The sequence below is a fragment of the Peromyscus maniculatus genome, chromosome 9 (genome assembly GCF_049852395.1).
Source record: "Peromyscus maniculatus bairdii isolate BWxNUB_F1_BW_parent chromosome 9, HU_Pman_BW_mat_3.1, whole genome shotgun sequence".
Lineage (NCBI taxonomy): Eukaryota > Metazoa > Chordata > Mammalia > Rodentia > Cricetidae > Peromyscus > Peromyscus maniculatus.
The window spans coordinates 65,601,723-65,622,793 of record NC_134860.1 but is presented as its reverse complement, the minus strand read 5'-3'; the positions used below and the strand labels follow the sequence as shown (position 1 = coordinate 65,622,793).

General features: G+C 43.5%; 1 protein-coding gene across 1 annotated transcript in view; it reads right to left on the bottom strand.

Moving 5' to 3' along the window:
* The window catches only part of Ebf2 (EBF transcription factor 2), a 197,303-nt gene that overhangs the window by 54,297 nt on the left and 121,935 nt on the right, over positions 1 to 21,071 (bottom strand). The window contains exon 7 of the mRNA XM_006994153.3: positions 3,440 to 3,521. Coding sequence (XP_006994215.3) covers positions 3,440 to 3,521 — 82 coding nt within the window. The remainder of the gene's footprint in view (positions 1 to 3,439; positions 3,522 to 21,071) is intronic.

Sequence of the window (21,071 nt, the reverse complement as noted above, 5' to 3'; positions counted from 1 at the left end):
AATCTACACAAAAGCATTCTTCCATCAAATATGTACCTGATCACTAGCAGAAGTTACTTTATTTGAGGCAAAGAACGACCACCCTTGCCACTCTGTATGATACATGTAATCCAGTCCTTTCTCTGGAGATCACTCTCCCACTACCATCCCACTACGGTCTCTAGCTTTCTGTCACGTTTGAGATTTAATCACATTTCTCATGACAGCACATAGGCAAGCCTTTCTTCATAAAAACCTCCCCCACAGAAAAGAGCTCTTATTAACCGTTATTCTCTTCACAGAATCTGAGTAGATTCTAAAATTGCCAGGTCACACATCTAATGAGGTCCCAGTATCTCAGATACATAATGAATTCTTGCAACTCAACAATAAAAGAAGGTCCCAGTTTCAAAATCTTCCAAAGGAGATAAACAAGTGAGTGCTAAGTACATGTCAAGGTATTGGCATCACTTTCCGCTGTCATGGGGGACTGGCAGATTGAAACAGCAATGAATTACCATCCTAGAGCTTTTTGGGGGGGTCATTTTACAGATAAAACCAAGGTCTGGAGAGGTGGCTTGGCAGTTTAGAGCACATGCTACTCTTGCAGAGGACCAAGTTCAGTTCCCAGCACCCACGTTGGGTGGCTCACAAGCTGTCTGTTACTCCAGCTCCAGGTGATCCAACAACCTCTTCTGGCCTTGGCACGCACAGCACTTACATTCACACATACAATAATGAATAAAATAAATCTTTTAAAAAAATAAATAAAACCGTGAGGAATTAGAGAAACTGGTGTCTTCACACATGACTGGTAGGAATCCAAACTGGTGCAGCCACTGTGAAAAAGAATTTGGCAGTTTCTCAAAAAGTTAAAGATAGAGTTACCCTGTGATCCAGAAATGCTACTCCTAGCTCTGTCCCCAAGAGAACTGGAAACATATGTTCCAAAAACAACTCAATATCACAGAAGCGTTAAAGGCACAAAAACACAAATGTCAGTTAACTAAATAATGGGGAAGCAAAATACTGTCCGTGCAGACAATGGAATAGTATTCAGCTACAAAAAAGAATGAGGCACTGCTACCTTGTGGACCTTGAAAACACTACGCTATGTGAAAGATGCCTGAAATATTCAGAGACTTGATTTACATGAAATTTCCAGGACAAACCCATAAAGGCAAAAAGTAGATTAGTGGTTGCAGGTAACTCAGAAGAAATGGGAATTAGGGAGCATAGCGTAATTTACAAAGTGACGAGAATGTTCTAGAATCAGTTGTGATAGTCACTGATAATCAGGTGACAATCACAACACTGTCAATGTGTTAAGGCCGCTGGCACACACACGCTAAAGTACTTAGGATGGCGATGTGCGCGGTACATGTCCTTCACCTCAACTTAAAGTCAAAAGGTGGAAGGAAGTTGGCAAGGGGTGTTAGGTTGGCCCTGGAAATAACAAGATCCTGGAATTCATAAGCTTTTTTGTAGACTGCTTGTCGATGAAGAAGTTGAACTATGCTCACATGGGCTGAGGCTTCCTGGTGACTCTGATGTCAGCAATGTTAACTCGAAGCCAGCTAAAGCAAAGGACAAAGTAACCCTCCTCACTCATCAGAGGCCTGAAGAATCAAACAGTGCTGGTGTGAGTTTGTCTCATGAATATGTTTCTAAAGTTGCGGGGTGGGGGTAAAAAGCCAGGGCATTCCAGTGGACACTCATCACATTTCTTAGGGCCTCTTCAAAATAAAAGCCGTGCCAAGCACAGTAGAGTAAAATACCCTAAGCCAAGCTGCCTGCCTCTTTCCCCCAGGCTTTGCTCCTAGGGGCAATTTGAGATTCTGGTAATATTCACTTTTCTTTAGCAAAAAAAAATTACTTAACAATGTAGTAATATTTGGAACCCTGGGTGCAATAAATTTCCATTGTGCGGGACCTTCCTGTGGATTCCCAAGAAGACTGACTGCATTTGTTTCTATTTGACTCTATTTGACTTCTTATGAACCAGCAGAAGAACCTGAGTGATAAAGTGGAGAGCAGCACCTTTTTAAAGGGAGCTTGATGATAGCATTAAATCTTACAATTACAACCGAAAAAATAAAATGTGTTGGTCGCAGCAAGATCACTGGATGCCATGATGTGGTCTGGGAAACAGTAAATGCAAGACTGTTTTCAAAGCAGTTTGCACTGGCCTCACGAGTGCCCATCATGCCTACTAATTCTTTCTCTCTTCTGTTTTCTTTCCCTTTCTCCTTCCTCCTCCCCTCCTTTCTCTCTTGCTTGCTTTCTTCTCTTTCAGAGATCGCCCAGGCAGGCAAGCACCCTACCCCTGAGCTATACTCCAGGCCCCTGTTAGTCCTTCAGAGGCTCTGTTCCCAAGCACCCTGTCGACACTTGGCTTTGCCATAGACACTCTCCAGCAGACAGGCAGGAACAGACACACAGCTCCTGGCGTCTGGTACAGAAAAAAAAAAAAAATGATTGCCCATTTCAAGGCCACAGCAAAACACAAACCCAGCAGCTTGGACACTTGGATGCCCATGACCTAGGAGGTCTGTCACCAATTCTCCTAGTTCCAACATCTTCCTAGGAGTGAGGTCAAGTTGCCTCACCTTCTAGAACCTTCCCTCGCTTGAGGCATGAGTGAAGCCAGCCCTGTTTTTCACCTTGTTGCCTTGAGCTTCCATGCCGTGGTTTCATACATTTTTCATTCTCTACAGGGAACAGAGCTCCACATACTCAAGCAGTCAGGCACGGATGGCCGACGAATCATTTGTTGAGTTAAATGCAGTCCTTCAGATCATCAGGAAGAGAGTCTAGCTGCTGTCCTTACTCCCAACTCCAACCCAACACTTTGCTCTAGCTCTGTTTATTAGCCATCTCCACAGCACATCAATGGCAGGGGTGATGAAATCGGTGGCAGATTTCACTGTCAGGCAGCTGGGTCACTGTCCCCTGGGTCTTGTTGTCATGTTACGGTCTTAAAGTGACCATGGCTGCCTGGGTTACTACCTTCCAGCAGGCTAAGAGACCACCGAATAGTTAACCGGTAAAAGAGGAAGACCCGGGCTGTTGCTTGCAGAAAACACACAGAGAAGCAGCTTTGAAAACTCCCAAGGTGGCTGAGTATCAAGAACATGGCCCCTGCTGCGGGCAGCTGTGAGAGCAAGGGGCAGCCTGAGGGCTGGAAAACAAATCTCCATCCCAGGCTGGTGCCTCTCCCGAGAGGCTCTGCCAGCAGAGGCAGAGAACCTAAACACTCCAAAATGAAAACGGCCTTCATCATGGTAGAGGGAGGTTATCATCGCTGCTTCTTTTGTATGGCTAGCACTATCAGTGAGGAATGGATTTGAGGAGAAAAAGAGGGAGAAAGAGAGAGAGAGAGAGGGAGAGAGAGAGAGAGAGAAGAAGAGAGACAGGGTGACTTTATTTATTTAATAGGTGTGATCCTGGGGCCCCTTACCTGGAACCTCCTCATGTCCCTTGGGTTTCCTGCTGTTTTCAAACAATTCTGATTGCACTTCAGGAAAAATTTTAAAAAGAATCTGTGAAGAGAAAGCAATGTGTTACTTTTTTTTTTTTTTTCAGTAAACATTTTTAACCAGAGACTCTATCTGTGTTCTATTAGATTTGATTTGAGGGGGAAAAAAAAAATAGGCGATTGTGTTTCAGGTCTGGGGAATTTCAAGCAGCCGTGCCTGGGAGAGGAGCACTGTTGACCCTCTGCAGTTTGCAAATTTGGATGTTTTCAATGGCAAGCTCAGAGCCCCCTCTCTCCATCACGGTGGGGGACTGTTAAGCGGTTCCCAATCTGGACTCCGGTCTGCACACCCACCCGCCTGAAATCTGTACAGCCTTCAGTCTGCAAAAGAGAGCTCGGAACGCAGCAGTGACCTCTACTGTACAGAAAGTATTGCTCCCGGGTTAAAAAAAAAAAAAAAAAAAATGACAGGACACAACCCAGAACTCAGGACTCCTCAGGTCTGGGCCTTCCACTGGCCTCCCACCCAATACCAGCATGCTCACATCCGAAGGTGGTCTCAGAGTTTCCCATAACAACATGTGCAAAAATCATAAAATAGCATATAATTATCTAAAGCTCAAGTCCACCGGGCAAGGATACCCCAGGCATTGATGATTAATAGCAAATAGGAACGACCTCTCAGTCCCTCTGGAGACGGTCCAGAGGAACACAAATCACGATCCATGGTTATTGTTTGTAAGACATGATTTTTCTTTTTCGAAGCCCATATTCCCTTCAATGGTCTGTGTCCTTTCAAAACTGGGCATTTCGAATCTGACAGTTGCACCAGCCAAGAAGAAAATAACAAAAAGAACCTTTGCAACAATTTGCCTCATTCTTATTTTAAAATTTTGTTTCAAAATACAATAAGTTTTTCATTTATTTCACTTGCAGAGTTCTTTTCCTTAAAAAAAAGAAAGGAAGAAAGAAAGAAAGAAAGAAAAAGAAAAAAATCCAGCTTTCGCAGTGTTGAAGTCCCAGGTGAGCTAGGCCTATTTCCCTTTCTGTTACTATGACAACGAAATTTTACCGCAGTCCCAAGGTCCCTTCAGAACTCTCGCATCTACGCCTTGAATTAGAACTTTAAAGGAAAAGATATACATTTTCCCCAGGATTTACCAACAAAAAAATAAGTAGAAATCAACCAGTCTTAGGAAATTTCTATTTTAAAAGCACCGGTTGGTGAGATGATCTCGACATGACCTTCTGCTTGTTTTTGTTTTTGTTTTCTTACGACAAGCACACAAAAGAATTGGAAAGCACTCCAATTAACTCTATGTTTCACAAAAAAAAAATAAACCAACGAGAAGATGCCAGTAAGCAGTAACAAATGGAGGGGAAGAACTGGTCCGTCTTGTTCCTGAGACTCTTAAATCTTTGTTTGCTGAAAAACATTTGGCTACACACTCTCCAATCCTATCTGTGAATAAGGTTGGGTGCAAATTTGGAAATGACGGTTAAATATTTTTGCATTATTTAACATCTGGTTTGGGTTTGTCTCTGGGGCCATCTTGTATGGAGGGTATGTGGGAGGTCAGGCATGGCTTTCTGTGCCATGAAGGTGTGGGAGTCTTGATCAAAATTCTCCAAAAGGACCAAGGGCGAAGTAATCAGTGTCCAAGCACTGTGCACAGTATGGCACACTGACAATCTGCCACAGCTTTCAAAAGTGCAGGGAGTGCCCGCCTGTGCTCATTTGGGTGGGCTAAGAAGGAGAAAGGCTTTTGTTTTAGTCCGGGCTGGACAGAAGCAAGCATCTTCCTTCTGGATGGAGAGATGTGTCTGCATTTGCACCCTCATCAGCTCCGACCACTTGCAAACCTTTAAACTGCTCCAAGGATCCACGGCAAACTTGGCTTGCTCGCCGCCACCGCCGGAGCCTCTTTCCAAATGAGAGCCCCCATCCCACACCACATTTGCTCCCCGGCACACACCTGCCCGAGTCATTTATCTCTTTTCCCCTCACGCCAAAGCCAGCTTGAGTGCATCTTCTCATTTGCTCCTTGATTTTTTCTGAAGTTTTGCTTTTCAACAACTGGCCTCCAGATAATGCATTCTGTGTGCCCTGCGTGCACTTCCCCTCTCCTCCCCCACTCCTGTTCCAAAAAAAAAAGGATCTGGTGAAAGCATTAATGTTCACCGAGCCATTACTTCGAGCACGGTGTGGTAGGTGGGAAAGTGCGAAAGAGATAAATGTTTACATAAAATCCAATTGATTTAGGGAAATATGCAGCCTGGTGAAAGGCTTTATTCATTTTAAATTAGGACCCTAAACAGTTCTTTGGATGGAAAACCCCCAATTTTGAATCTCTTGCTTGTCCTGGGGCTGAGTTTGCAGCCTATGCAGCAGACCCCTGCATACCAGGATTTAGCATTTGGCTCACAAAGGGGAAAGAAGCCCTGGAGAAGAGCAGTAGGGGGAGAGAGGGGAAGATGGAGGGATGCTGCATTATTAAATATATAACTGCTAGGATGGATGGTAACATTAGTAATAAGTACTGCTGTGGATGTTTTTAACATATGAATTTAAAAATTAATTAAAAGAAATTCTAGAGTTTACAGACATTGTCAGGTCTCGCTCAATATTTTACTGATGTCTTCACACACACACACACACACACACACACACACACACACACACACACACACACACCTTTCCCAACTGCTTGGTACAAAACTCTTCACTATCCCTATCGTATATTAGCCACAGAGAAACTTGCAAGGAACAAATTCTCTCAGAATCCCTTGGGTCTCGATTCCTCCAAAGCCAGAGGTGCCTGGAGAATGTCAGCCCTCTCTATTCAGAAACAGAAAACCCCAAAGAATTCCAAGATTCAGATCAAATGTGCCGATTCTCCTTAGCATGGGAGTGATTTCCACTTTCCCCAAACAAGAGTGATGATGTGAATATTACAACCACTTAGCACACTGCAGTTCGCCAGTCTTCTGACTGCATTCCTAACAAGTGAGACCAAACAACAGTAGGGTAGCCTTGCTTTGGGAGAAGGAGGTGTGGGGATGTTGAGTCAACAACCAGACTGCAGACCCTGCCATTCCAGCCGGATTCCTGGGTCACTGAGGCAGTATCATGTCCCAGAAGGCTTTGCTTCACTCTAACAAATACCCACTGGAAGTGGGCTAGCCTTGGCCACGTGACCACACTATCCCCCTCCTCAGGGCCTTAGTCTCCCTGACTATTAAAGGAAACATTTAACTTTATTATTCTAGAGTTCATTGCAACACCAATGTTCTACGATTGGGAAAAATAAATAAAAGACAGAAGTTAAGAGCCTTCCAGAAAGAGCTACTTTGGGGCAAAGAACCTACTGATGACCAAAGGAAAAAGAAAAGAAAAGAAAAGAAAAGAAAAGAAAAGAAAAGAAAAGAAAAGAAAAGAAAAGAAAAGAAAAGAAAAGAAAAGAAAAGAAAAGAAAAGAAAAGAAAAGGAAAGAAAAGGAAAGGAAAGAAAAGAAAAGAAAATAGTCATTAAAGTCCACATATAGGGCAAGGTGCACCCCTCTGGCCCGTAAGATCTTTTTCTGCCTTCCTGAGGAAAGGGAACATGACTGAAGTTCAGAGCTCAGAGCCCTCTCTAACCCTGCCCCCTTCTGTATGATGAATGGCTAAAGGATTGGGGTACACCAAAGCAGAAGAGGAGATTAATTGTCGTGTCTCTAGGCTGGTTCTCCTCTTGTCCTACAGAATACATTCTAAGACTCTGAAGGGATGCCTAAAACCACTACTAATACCAAACCCTGTGCATTCTCTGGATTCCCATATACATGTGACAGTTTAATTTATAAATTTGGCACTGTAGGAAATCAGCAATTCCTAATTCATAAAATTCAACAACTATAACAATGTGCTGTAATGAAATTTTAAATCCATGAGTTGTTCGTGTCTGGAATTTTCCATTTCATAATGTGGGGGCATAGTTGACTGACACCTGGAGAAGTGAGGCCATAGAGAAATAGACACTATATTGTGTACTTGGTACGCAAAGCATCATCTAAGTCTTCCAGTGAAGAGCCATCTCATGAGTTGGGGGAAAAGGCCTCAAGAATTTGAGAGAAGTGTCAGGGACCAAACAGGGGACACAAAATTGGAACCTGGATCTTTGTGGCAACTAGCGCCATCTGGTGCTCTCTCTTCCCCACACGATGGTGATGGCTATACCATCACCTGAGTATACTTTAAAAACATGAAAGTACACATTTCCAAGGGTCGGCAACATGATATGTAAATCACATCTCAGTAAACCTGCAAAGTGTATCTTCCTATAAAGCAGTCTAAATGAGAAAAGAACAACAACAAAAAAGAAGAAGAAATGGAGTAATGAGGAGGGAGGGATCTGGCTTCTTGAAGAGCAAATACACCCAAGAAGAAAACATTAGGTCAAAGACAGTTACCAAGGAAAACACACTTGACATTGAAAACCTCTTCTTGACTGGTATGACCAATGTGTTTCAAGTGTGTTCTGGATGTCATGAAAGGTCACACACACAGTGGTAAAGGTCTTGACTTTTCAAAGCACACAATCAAACCATTCAGGTGTACTTGCCCCAGCGTTTCAAATGACTCTAGAAGCATCTAGATGTGGGTCTGAATCAGATCAAAGCATATTGCACAGTCTCCAAGAACTCCGTCTTTCCCCTTCAAGTCTCTGGGATACTGGGATAGTGTGCATTGTTCAAGAACACAATGGAACTCTCCAATGGCCCAGACTTGTCCCGACCATCTTGAATAGAAACTGAAGTTCAAACTAACCATACAATAGAGGTCAAAGCTAGTGTCCAAAGGTAGAGGCAGACGCACCACAAAATTCACAGGAAGGACAACTATTGGACATTCTTTTCAGACTCTAGAATTTTTACCACCTATTTGAAAGATCACAGCCAGTGTCCTGCCTCTCAGACTTTCTGGAAGAGACTGCTCAGTGTATCTCCAATTTTAAATCTAAGACCTAATCCTTTTTTTCTTAATTTTTAATACAAAACGTTGTCAGTCAACCACCATAGAAAGATTCAAGAAAACTATACAGAGATGCACATTGAAGAGATGCACCCTAGTAACAGCTACCGTTACAAGGAATTATACTCTATGTAAAATGAATCCCTCTGAAGCTTCATTTCTGACCCCTTCAAGTGAGAAAATTTAATTTCTAGATTAGAAAGAGCTTCTGTCATAACATAACCATGTCTCATACACCACAGACAAGATGATACCATACATTCTGTAAGGGCCAAGAACAATGGTGCTGTGTCTGCCATAATGGCCACATAAGCAGGCAGACTCTCTAAGCTGAGCCAGACATCTGGTTACTGTTTCCTCACAGGTCATGTAGGTACATAAAAATAGGTGTCCGTTGATCTTTTAGGAAGACACCTTTTATCTGGATTAGATATCAAAACTTTTTTAAAAGCCTAATTAATTAAAATGCTGTTGGCTTTCATTGCTCAAGCGCAATTCAAAAAGACAATAGCCCTTTTCCCTTAAAGCACTCTTAAAGCATTCCAGCTACTAAATGTATGGATGTCTTCATTGGAAAAGGAATGGGCAGATGCGCTCTTCTCCTAGGATCTTTCCAGGTGGTCTCATCCTTCAGGGATCTGGCAACCCAATCTCTAGTACCAAGGTGAGACGTTGTGCTGGATGGGCACACAAACAGGTCTACTGCTTCATCTTGAGAACACACTCAAGATAGCTGACCCTGCTTGTAGTGGTGAGAAAGCCTTCGTGGGCATGGCTCCCACTTGTGACTAGTGATGAACACTAGGATTTTCTCTTTAATCTAGATCTTTGTTGTCTTTTCTCGGCCTTCCAGCAACAAAAAGAACAGTTTCTTCCAGGAGAAAAGCCCCCAGAAGGCTCCAGCTTCAAGCATCATAAGACTCAGCCTCGGCCTGAAGATGAAGCAACTTGACAAGCCTGATCCCTAAGGAGTCCACCCAGTGCCCTGAAGATGTCAGGACCCAGTGACAACTCTGACAAATGTCAGGAGAGACTGATAGGCCAAACTCCCAATGGTCTCTTGTTACCACCCCAAACAAATTGTGGGTGGAGCATGGGAGAAGTTGGTATTTGAGGTTGAAGTGACTAGCATGAAGGCCTATCTCAATACCCATGGGTGGGGAGTGGTTAGTGAGGGGTGGTTAGACCCATTTTTTGTAAGCTCATGTTCTATCTTCTCCATTTACTTAAGAAAAAAAACATTTAAACTGTAAACATAATACATGAACAGAGAGAAATGTCTCTGCTCTACTCAGACATTCCTAAGAACGAAACACATTATTGTTAACACTGACTTACCTGGATTGTTTCAGTGAAAGGTTACTAGGATTTGACTTTTTAAGCTTACAGGGAACAACATTTTTGATACCAGGTTTCACTATGTAGCTGGCCTGAAACTCACTTCCTAAATCAGGCTGGCCTCGAACTCATAGAGATCCACCTGCCTCTGCTTCCCAAGTGCTGATTAAAGGTGTGCACCATCACACCAAGCCTACAGAAACATATATATGAGTTTCTCTGTCTAACAGCCCTAGGTGTCTTGGAACTCACTCTGTAGACCAGGCTGGCCTCAAACTCGCAGAGATCCACCTACCTCTGCCTTCCAAATGCTGGGATTAACAGGGAAATATTTTTAAGCAATAATTTTTCTTGATGGGAATCAGAAATATTTTTAAGAAACAATTTTTCTTGATTCCAACTATACCCAACCTCCCTAAGCCCTCCTGACTCAAAGTCTGTGGTGACGGTAATAATAAGGTCCTATATTCTTTAGCTCCTGTTACATTACTTGCTATGCATGGTTTCATTAAACCCTCCCAACTTAGAGTAGGCAATTAATGTCCCAGTTCTATGGAGAAGCTGAAACGCTCTCAAAAATTATCAGATAAATTATCCAAGGTGGAAAAAGCCCACAGAAGAGTGGGGTAGGAGGCCAAGCTCCAGTTTGTCTGACACTTAGCAAACTGTCACTGCACAGGGAGTTTGTCTAAGCTCCCAACACACTGGCAAGCAGCTCTTTGCTTTTGGGACACACGCCCCCTTGGTCTCCATTGGCACCGTCATGTCCCTTCCTTCTGGAAATGAGTGTGGAGGCAGTCTTTTCTTCGTAAAACCAAACAAGCACATAAACAACAACAACAACAACAACAAATGCTAATTGTTTCTATGGGGTCTGGAAAGCTCTGAAAACCCAATGGCAACATTGGTATATGTAGAAGAAAATAGGAACTCCATCAAACGTTTAGAAGACATCTCGAGAATTCAAAGGGCTTAAGTAAGCACCACCCCAAGAGTGGCAGGGCCCTAGAGAGAAATCAGAAAGCGACTGGACTGGCTGAGGAAGACTCAGACCATTTGTTCACCGAATTCTATGAAGGGAGAAGGCAGAGGAGAGCGGCACATGAGAAGCTGAATGCAATCTTAGGGAAACACTTTCTGAGAATTAAGTCTCTCAAGCTAAACCTGAAAGAGTTTTAAGTAATTAAGAGAGAGGAGGATTTCCTAGGGTAGAGATTTTTAAATAGACCCAACAGCTAATTCCTTTGACAGATGATAACTCCAGTGTCGCGTGTGGCCGCTAAAGGGAAGCCCCTACTGAACCGCTGTCACGTGACTTCACAGCCACTGTGAATAGCATTGTGATTATTGTTGTTTAATGTTTATTATGAAATTAGGGACTGCCCAAAGCCGGTATTAGTTTATCCATGCAAGAAAAGTGCCTGGCAGGTAGTAAGTTAGAGTCCTTTGCTAGGCACATCTCTACCTCTCTCCTCTACAGGACACCTCCACACCCACTCTCTTTTGGGGGAAGCAAAATGTGTGGGCTCAGAGGTCAAAGACAATGTGTTCTTTAATCCCTTCCCACCTTGTATTTTGAGGCAGGGGCTCTCCTTGGCATGGTCGTCTCCACTGAGGTGTGGCTGACTTGTCTCGAAGCCCTAGGGATTCTCCTGTCACCTCCTCCCCAACACTACATCCCATGCATGTGCCAGCGCACAGTAGGACGGCACTCATGCGTCAGTGCATACTAGGACCACACACACACACGTGCCAGCACACCTAGTTCTTTACGGGCGTGCTGAAGCTCAATGTTAAGTCTTCGGCATTGCCAACACGTACTTAACCAGCTAAGGCATCTCCCTGCCCCTCTTCCACTATATTTTAAAACAAAACTACTCCCCAGGGAGTTGTCACAAGCCTAGATTGGAATCTCCCAGGACACGGTATCCTTCCAATACTACTATGTACTCCCCACTCAAATTTCCCTTAATTGTTGGGGGACATATTAAAGGGGGGGAACGTAACTAGTCCAGCCCAACAAGATTACAGGAGAAAAAAACGGCAGAAGCTGGCTGCTCCAAGTCCTCCACACTGCAGTCAACTGGTCAGTGAAGTAGTTCAGGGCACACAGGCAGCATGCCGGCTCCTAGCTGGCACCAGGCCCTTGGATTCATTTTCATTCCTTTGGTGCTCCAGTGACAAGCTCCTGGAAGAGGCCTTTCAGATTGGCAATAGAGCTCTGTTCCTCAACATGGTGCCTTCTGGGTAGGCTCTTTTGTATTCATGTAGGCACTGGGAGGCAGGACTTCCCCACTGTGTAAATCTGACTCTGTATCAATAGACTTTATCTCAAAGCCATTTCCCAATGCCTTCTGAAGGGTCTCCCACAGCCCCAGCGGCAAGCAATTGACTGCAAAGTCACTAAGCTGGAGAGCCAGGGCAAACACCTCGGTTCATTCTCCTCTTACTCCCAACCAGTAACACACTTTGGTTGCTCAAGAGCAGGCTTCTGCTCAGAATTCATTTTTTATGCTATATTCAGCCTCATCCCCCTACATTCCATTATTCGGCACCACGGGAGAAAACATCTCCAAGGAAAAGTCTCTGGATTGCACTCAGATCAAAATCCAACGCCATTAATGAAAATGATTACAGAACTCTTTGGGCTTGAATTGGAAAGGAAGCCAACACTAAAAGTGAGTTTGTCATTTTAATTGTCCCCAAAGATGTCTTTGGGGGGGGGGAGCCTCTTGGCAACATAATTAGATCTTTTATCTTTTTTTTTCTAGTGTTGGGAATCGAACTCTGGACCTTGTGACTGCTATCCAAACATTCTACCACTGAGCTACATCCCAGTTCCTTTAATTTTCAAACCAGGTCTTCTTTTTTTGCCCTGTCCCTTTCTCTCCCTTCTCATCCCCCAAAGAAAAAAGGACCCAATAAAACCAAATCACCTATACGCATTTGCTTCACCAAAAAGGGGGTTGGGGGTGGGAGAGAGAAACAAAAGGAAAGAAAATTTTTTCTCTGAGACTTCAGAGTGAGAATACAAATCTATTTTCCTTCCGAGTACAATGACTTCTTGGATGAAGGAGAGAAATGAAGTTATTAGCCAGTCATCGGCTTTAATGGGTCCTCAGCCCCAGTCCCTGTCAATCCTGGCCTCCCCTCCCCTCCCCCTCCGGTTCTCTGCCCTCCCAGCGAAACTCATCTATGCTAGGCTGAGCAGTGAACACCAATTACACCAAGAGCCCTTTGCTGCTGCCTGGTCCGCTGGTTTTTACTGTTTTGCCAGATGGTTGAGGCCAATGTGTAAAACTCTCTACCCTACCATTAATTCATAACTCAGTAATAACTTTCCCACGACTCTGGGAAATTGAAATGAAGTGCAAATGTGAATATTTGGAAAGGGAATCAAGGTTGGACAACTATTTTACACCTGCCAGAGTCGATACCACTGAGACCAAAAGATAGCCCTATTGCAGCAGAATGGAGTGTGACTCGCCCGAAACCAAAGACAGACAAGTAAACACGCACTACTGGAGAAAAGTGAGGAAGAAAGCTGAGTGGGTGCATGCCTTTGGAATCGCTTTCCTCTCCTGCCTCCAGTTTCTACCGATTGCACCTATGCGTTCACTCGATAGTGACCTTGAACATCTCTGTAACATTAGACTCTTATGACAGATTCATAGATTAGCGGATACGAGTGCATTCTCTTGCTAAGACAGGACACCATCCAATGTTTGTTAGCATCATTAAACTAAAACTGACTTTTCACCTGCTCCCATACCATATGCAGCTGCAAATTTTTAAATTAAACTATGAAGCCATGCATAAATTTACATATATTACAGACTAGCCTCTCCATTTAACATGCAAATGTACTCCAATGTTTCAGAACACCTTCTGTCGCTAATTAATTTGCTGAATTATAATTAGACTAATCCTGCATAATTAATAAGCACAGATTTTTTTTTAATTTGTAAGCAGCTTGAGGAGATCATTCACTTCCTTCTATAAACTGCTAAGTAAGTGTTAAAAAAAATCTGGAAAGAACATGTGTGAAAAGGTATGTTTGATGTCGCATACAAACTCAAACTAGCATGGAAGATACAGAAGTCAGTATTGATAATGGTACATATTTGAAGCCAGCACTCAAACAATCAAAAAAAAATTACACCCAGAGGATGAGGACTAAGTCTCCCTTTGTCTCCTTGTATATAGTGTTTTATTCTTTGCCGTCTATCCGTCGGATCTTCCAAGATCACAGAGGCGGGGAAGGATTAAAGTAACCGTATGTTGTATTAGATGAGATAATGATATTAACACTCTACTGTATATCAAAACACTCTGTGCATGCTGGGGGCTTAGAAGCCTCTTTGATGGTATTTGGAATCATTTTCATTTTGGCTGCCAAAACACCCCAGATCCGTCTAGTGGAAACAATTAAGTTCCATTAGGACTGTATCCATTTGGTGATGGCTACAATGTAGGGTCCCTCTTCAATGTGGGAGAGTCGAGCCTGGAATCTTGAACACGTGAACATGTGAACCTGCTCAGTTTTATGACAAAGCAGGAAACTTAATTTTGTCATCTTGGTCGTCCCCCCCTCCCTCCCCCCCCCCATTACAAGCCAGGTTCAGGAAAGCTCCAGGACTAGAGAGAGGACATGTGAAAACACTTGATGCAAGACAGGAATGTGGAAGGTCAAGGCGGGCTGCACCGGTAGTCGGGCAACTCAAAAGAAGACTAGAGACGGCATGGGGAACGCAAAACTGCCGAGGAGAGATGAAGAAAACTCCAGAGACTAGAACTTCAGCTTTTCCACACAGTGAAACAGTAACACCAGTAACCGAAGGGCTGCCTAGCCTGAAGCACTGAGCGGGTTAGTGACGTACACCTGGCTCTCTTGAACTCCGGATCTCCCTGGCTCTGCCTCCCGAGTGCTGGGATTAGAGGCTGGCACTACCCCTGGCTTATTCAGTGCTGGGGATGATCCATGCTAGGAACCAGGCTAGAGCTTCATGCTAAGTGAAGACTCTGCCAACTGAGCCATATACCCAGCCTGAAATACATATATAATTAATATGTGTTATTTTATATTACATATGATATTATATGATGATAAATAATACTATATGCATATGAATAATACATTATAACATAATATATCTTACTATATAAATAATATATAATATATAATGATATAATATATTATTTTATATCATACTTATAACATTTATATGTATAACGTATAATAACACATTATAAAACATAAATATATAATAACATAAATAATATATAATAAGAAATATAAAAGCTTCAACAGAATTATCTTCTTAAGGACAGGCAGCAATCTTCCCAGAGTCATTACTACACCACATACACTCTCCTACTGCCAAGAACCTAACAATAATTCTTCTCTTTTTGGACAAAAGTAAGAGATGAATTATCTTGTTGAGTTGAGAAGAAAGAAGAGAAAATGAATAGCTGATCCTCCGCTTGGCCAAAGCAGAGTGAATGCCAGGCCCATTCTCACGGGCCAACTCCATCTTCATGAAGGCCATTTACTTGAGAGGCCTCCTGTCCCTATCTGGAAGGAGAGGTCCTCTCTCATCAAGTCAGCTACCTCACGGGGCTCTTGCAACAACTAACAAGTACAAAAAAAAAAAAAAAAAAAAAAAAGTTGAGGAGCCTTGGGAAAGGCCGTAACCATTTTTGCGAGCTAAGGGCCTTATTGCTGGGTGACTGAGAAATGCACAAAGCTTGGAGAAGTTCTCTAAGTCAGGGCTTGGAGGAGATGAAATGATTCAGAAAAAATGTTCCTAAAGCCTAAATGTGTGGGAGGAGAGTGAGTGTGCCTTGAGTCGTTCCCTAGAAGACATACCGGTGTGACAATGCCAATAGGAGACAAAAAAATTATTCTTTTAAGAAAAAAACAAGATTCATGAAAACGCATCGGAGTGTCCAGGGCTTTCCGTGCAGTGTAATGTGTGGTATGCTTGCCATTTTGAAACACAGGAGTCTAGTTTCTCTCCAGTTTAGACCATGAGTGTGACTGTTTTTCGGAAGCAGGGAAATGTTTACTGGTTAAACTCCCAGGGTGAAATGGAGGGCCCCCGGGCTTCCTCCCGTGGGGTGCTGGCCTGAGTACTCCCTGGACTTGTTGGAGCTGAACTGAGAAGTGAGAAGAGCCACAGGGCTCAACTCCCACCTACGAATGGACAAAAGGTTTTGTTTAGAGAATTTTTAAAAATAATTTATTTTATGTACATTGGTGTAAAGGTGTCAGATCCCCTGGAACTGGAGTTACAGACAGTTGTGAGCTGCCATGTGGGTGCTGGAAACTGAACCTGGGTCCCCTGGAAGAGTAGCCAGTGCTCTTAACCTCAAAGCCATCTCTTCAGTCCGAGATTTTTTTTTCTTCTATGTCGAGTCAATTTTAAATTATATACTTATAGGAGAGCATTAAGAGGAAGCAGTTTGGGGGATGTGGAGTTAGTTTGTGAGTCATTCCTGGGAACTTGTTAGCGAGAATGAGAAACTGAAACTGTGTGGCAGTTAAGTGCCTAGCTGTAAAATGGTTAGTGGAAGCCGTCACTTCGGCTAGTGTGTTTCCCCCTAACTTAGTTCCTAAGAAACTTCTCTAATTTTAATTTTTGGCGGGAGGGATTTCCCTTGCTGAACATGGCTCCTCAATTTATTTATTCCTACAACTCACTTGTCTCCCACCCCCACTTTGCCCAGTTCCCAAACTCAGGATGACGTAGTAGGTTTATAAAGTGTTCCCTAAAGTTGATGAGGAAAGGGGGGGAGCTGAAGAGGGTGATGAGGACAGCCATTCTCAATTAGGAGCCTGACAGCGCCTCCACTCCAGCCGCAAAGGCCGACATCCGCAGTCAGTGTAACCTTCATGCCAGAAAGGGAAAGAGAGAGAATGTGTGCCCTGACAGGTAGCAGGTGGTACATACGGAATTATCATTGGCTATTAACACCAGGTTGGGTATCACATTAACCACCTTCAGACTGCATTTGCCAACCCACATAAAAATATAAGACCAGGTATTTCAATATTCTGTGGCTCCCTTAGCAAAACAGATTTTCTATTACTTAGAGGTAACTGGCTTTCACTAAAAAAATTTCTTAACTTTTTTTTTAAAGAGGAACTAAACCTAGATGATATAAAAGTATAACTGGGACAAAAATCAGGTCAAGAATTTGATACAAAACGCATTCAGATACAGCTAATAATATTCTAGAGTGCTGAGAGGTTAAGAGGCAATGATCATATATATTTGTCTAATCTGACCCCAGACCCCTCAGCCTGCATGAGATTAGAGGAATCATACATTTATTTTCCAATTTGTTGTACAAACTTTGCTGGCTCTCAGAACCTCTATTCACTCGGTAGGAATTACCAGCTTTGGGAAGGTTTCCAAACCTTAGTACCAAAGCCAGAAACTTCTTTGACATGCCATGAGAATGTTTTCCCTGGCCCGCCCTTTGTTTTTTACATGCTCTTTAGTAAGCATGAGAAGTAACGGGGGTCATGGTGACGTTTCCGTACTTGTGTTGGTCGGCTTGGATCTTAGCTGCCCCCTCACACCGTCTTCCACGGTCTCTCTCTCCCCTTTCCTTTTCTCTGTTCCTCCCTAAACAGCCTTTAGCTTCAGGTCGCATGCTCTCCATCACCCTCCTGCTCTCTTCCTCCCTCTCATAGTCCACCTTCTACCGTGTGTGCGCGTGTATGTGTGTGTGTGAGTGTGTGTGTGAGAGAGAGAGAGTGTGTGAGCGCACATGTGCATGTGTGTGTTTAAAACAAGGTCTAGTGTAGCCCAAGCTGGTCTTGAACTCACTATGTAGTCAAGGATGAGGATGACCTTGAACTTCTGATCTACCTGTCTGTACCTCCCAAGTGCTGAGATCACAGCCATGCACCACCACGCTCAGGCTTCCTGAATGCTATCTATGTAAACACTCTACCACTAAGGCTCATCCCTAGCCATGTGTGCAGACAGTATGTATGTATGTGTGTGTATATATGTATGTATATGTATATTTCATATTTTTCTATGACTTATAATATAGCCCATGGTATCAATGTTGGGCATCTTGCCGAAACCACCAATAATTCAGTTTTCATTTCTGGAGGACTCTGATGTCTAGAATTGTTTCTTTCGTTTTCTCTTCTTAAAAACTGAAGCTAAGACAAAAAGTCCCAGGAGGAAATCAAAGCCGACATGAACCTGAACACCCAGAGCTCTGAGGCAGGCTCTGGACTGCCTTCCCGGTAGATTTCTAACCTTTCTTATCATATCGAATCACGCTGCCCTTCACGAATCTGCTGTTACTAGAGCAAAGTGAAACTGAACAATCTTATCCCTAATCTGGAGGCAAGCATAAAGTTCCTCATGTTGTTTGAGGGCCAGATGGAGCAAACTCATGAGACCCCCATAAACCAAGCCCAATTTGTTTAAAAAAAAAAAAAAAAAAAAACCACCATGAGTTCACATTAGTGTTTCAAAACTCCTTCTGATCCTAGCCTGAACTCCAGCCTTCTAAATACCTTACAAGCTGAAGAGGGTTTTGTTTGTTTGTTTGTTTTCATATTTATAAGCCTGGTTTTATGTTTTACAATGTTTATAAATCCAGGCCACTTCTAATGATTCGAGTTCCTTGTAGATACTTAGTCCCGCCTTCTATGAAATGTGCCTGCTGCCTTGCAACGTGCTTCTGGACAGCCCACTCGCGTACTTGTGCATGCATTCATGATGACTCAGATGAAGAGGAAACCTTTGTTGAGAAAAAGTGTGGAAAATTAGATAGCGACTCACATCCTAAACTTTAGTTCTAGAGCCTACTTACTTTGCCAGAATAAACATCACTGTTGAGCCAATGCACACAACCCTTATACACACGCACATACATATAGACACGTGAATTCACACACACACACACACACACACACACACACACACACACACACTATGAAAGATGATAGCACAAAAAATTAAAGTTACAACTATTTCTCAAAACCCAGTTGCTATTTTCATTATTCCTTGGTTTTTCTCATATTCTCCTAGCTGCCACTAACAAAGCTCTTATGGGACCAGAGAGACGGCTCAGTTGTTAAAAATATTTGCTGTTCTTGCAGGGGAGCTGAGTTCAATTCCAAGTACCAGCCTCGGGCAGCTTACAACACTCGCATCTGGCCTCCGTGGTACTTGCACTCACTTGCGTGTTTGACCATGCGCGCGCACGCACACACACACATACACACACATGCACATGCATGCACACAATCTTGCACATGAGTCCTTTAAAAATATAAATATAAAAAAATTTAAAAAGTACCCATAAACCAAAGAAATTATCCCAAAGTTTTCTGGAGTAAGGCAGAGAATTAAATAAATGACTACATTTGTAATTAAGATAGGAGGTGAGCTGAGGACGTAGCTCAGAGGTAGAGCACTTGCCTAGCATGCTTGATGTCTTCAAGCAAACCCATCCCACCCCCATCCCAAGCACACACAATATATGTGTGGGCTGGGCTGGATGACCTATAGGCAGCAGTCTGCAGGAGCGGTGGGCTGGTTTTATCCACAGGAACCTTCTGGGCCGGGAGTTTGGAGTCAGGTCTGTGCTTTGCACAGGTCTCCCTATGTGGTAAATTAAAAACAAAAACAAACAAACAAGCCCTCCCTTTAGGGAGTCAGCAGCTGACCTGGAAGTGAAACATCCCAGCTCTGCACTCTGCTTTCTCAAGAAGCAGTAAGTTAGGCCTGGAAGCATGGGAAACAGAAGCCACCAATCCCTTGGGAAGATGGACAAGCCCCCGCCCAGCCATGCTGAGAGAAAAGCCACTCTCCACTAGTGTCCTCTGCTGACTCAGGACACCAGGGACCTGACACTAGGCTCTCCCTACGCTCACTGTCAGAACTGCCACTCCTAGAAATGGCTCCGGCCCAACGCCAGGATGAGGAAGTCGTCTTGTCCCATGCATGAGTCACAGTGTATTGGCTGCTCCAAACCCACCATTCCTTCTGGTAGAAGCAGCCTCGAAATCTGACAGACTTGAAAACTCGGCCTTTTGTTCTCTTTCTCCCTTTTAGAATTAGCCCTAGCCCATCATGCCACAGTGATCATAAGAAAAGCCACACTAGGATGGCAGGAGGGCTCAGTGGGTAAGAACATTCGCTAAGCTCATGCTGATGAGAAACTGCATTCAAATCCCCAACACCCGTGTGACAAGTGGGGCCCAGCTACATGTGCTTGCAGTCCCGGCACTGGGGAGTTGAGACAGGCAGATCCTGGGAGCTTGCTGGCAGCCATCCTGACAGAAACTGTTAGCTTCTGCTTCTGCAAGAGACCCTGTCTCAAGGGGACGAGGCAGAGAGCAGGAGAGAAGAGACCCAACATCCTCCTCTGGCTGGATCCATGTGTGCATGGGCTCACGTAATTACTCACCCATTGCACACATCATACACGACATACGAAGATAGTCACACTAAACAAACAGCTTGATGGCTACCCCGTGTCTCCAGTTCTTTAAAATTCTTTAAAAATGTCAAAAACCCCAGTAGCATACCCACTTCAGTGTATATAGATACCAAACTGACTTTAAAAGGCTCTCTGTTTTTATTAGCTAGGTTCCTAAGGTGAAGTAAGGAGACAGGGATCATTTTAAAATCAAGTCTGATGACCAAACTGAAAAAGCCAACATGATGGCACTTGCCAGTAATCCTAGCACTCAGGAGGCTGAGGCAGGAGGGTGGTAAGTTCAAAGCCAGGCTTTGATGTATAACAGGACCATGTCTCAACAATAATCACAATAATTCCAGCGAGTAACCCAGTGAGACCTGGGTCATTATCTCCCACAATGTATTCTTGTCATTATGTTTATAATTCTACTAGGAATATATTCTAATGTTTTGCCTGGCCAAGTCTGTGATAGACTAAGCCATTTCAGAAAACAAAGCTAAGCTAGACTTATAATTTGTATGTGTATGTATTAATATGTATACACATCTGTTATGGGCAGTACATGCATGTGTGTGTGTGTGTATGTGTGTGTAAGCCTTGTGTGTTCTCATCTTATGTTCTGAGACAAGGTCTCACTGAATCTGGAGCTGACTAGACTGGCTGTAAGCAGTCTAGTCAGCCTCCCAGCTCTGGGATTACAGGTCTATGTTGCCCTGTTCAACTTTCTAAATGAATACTGGAATCCAAACTCAGGTCCTCATGGTTGTGTGACAAGCACTTGAATGACTGGGCTATCTCC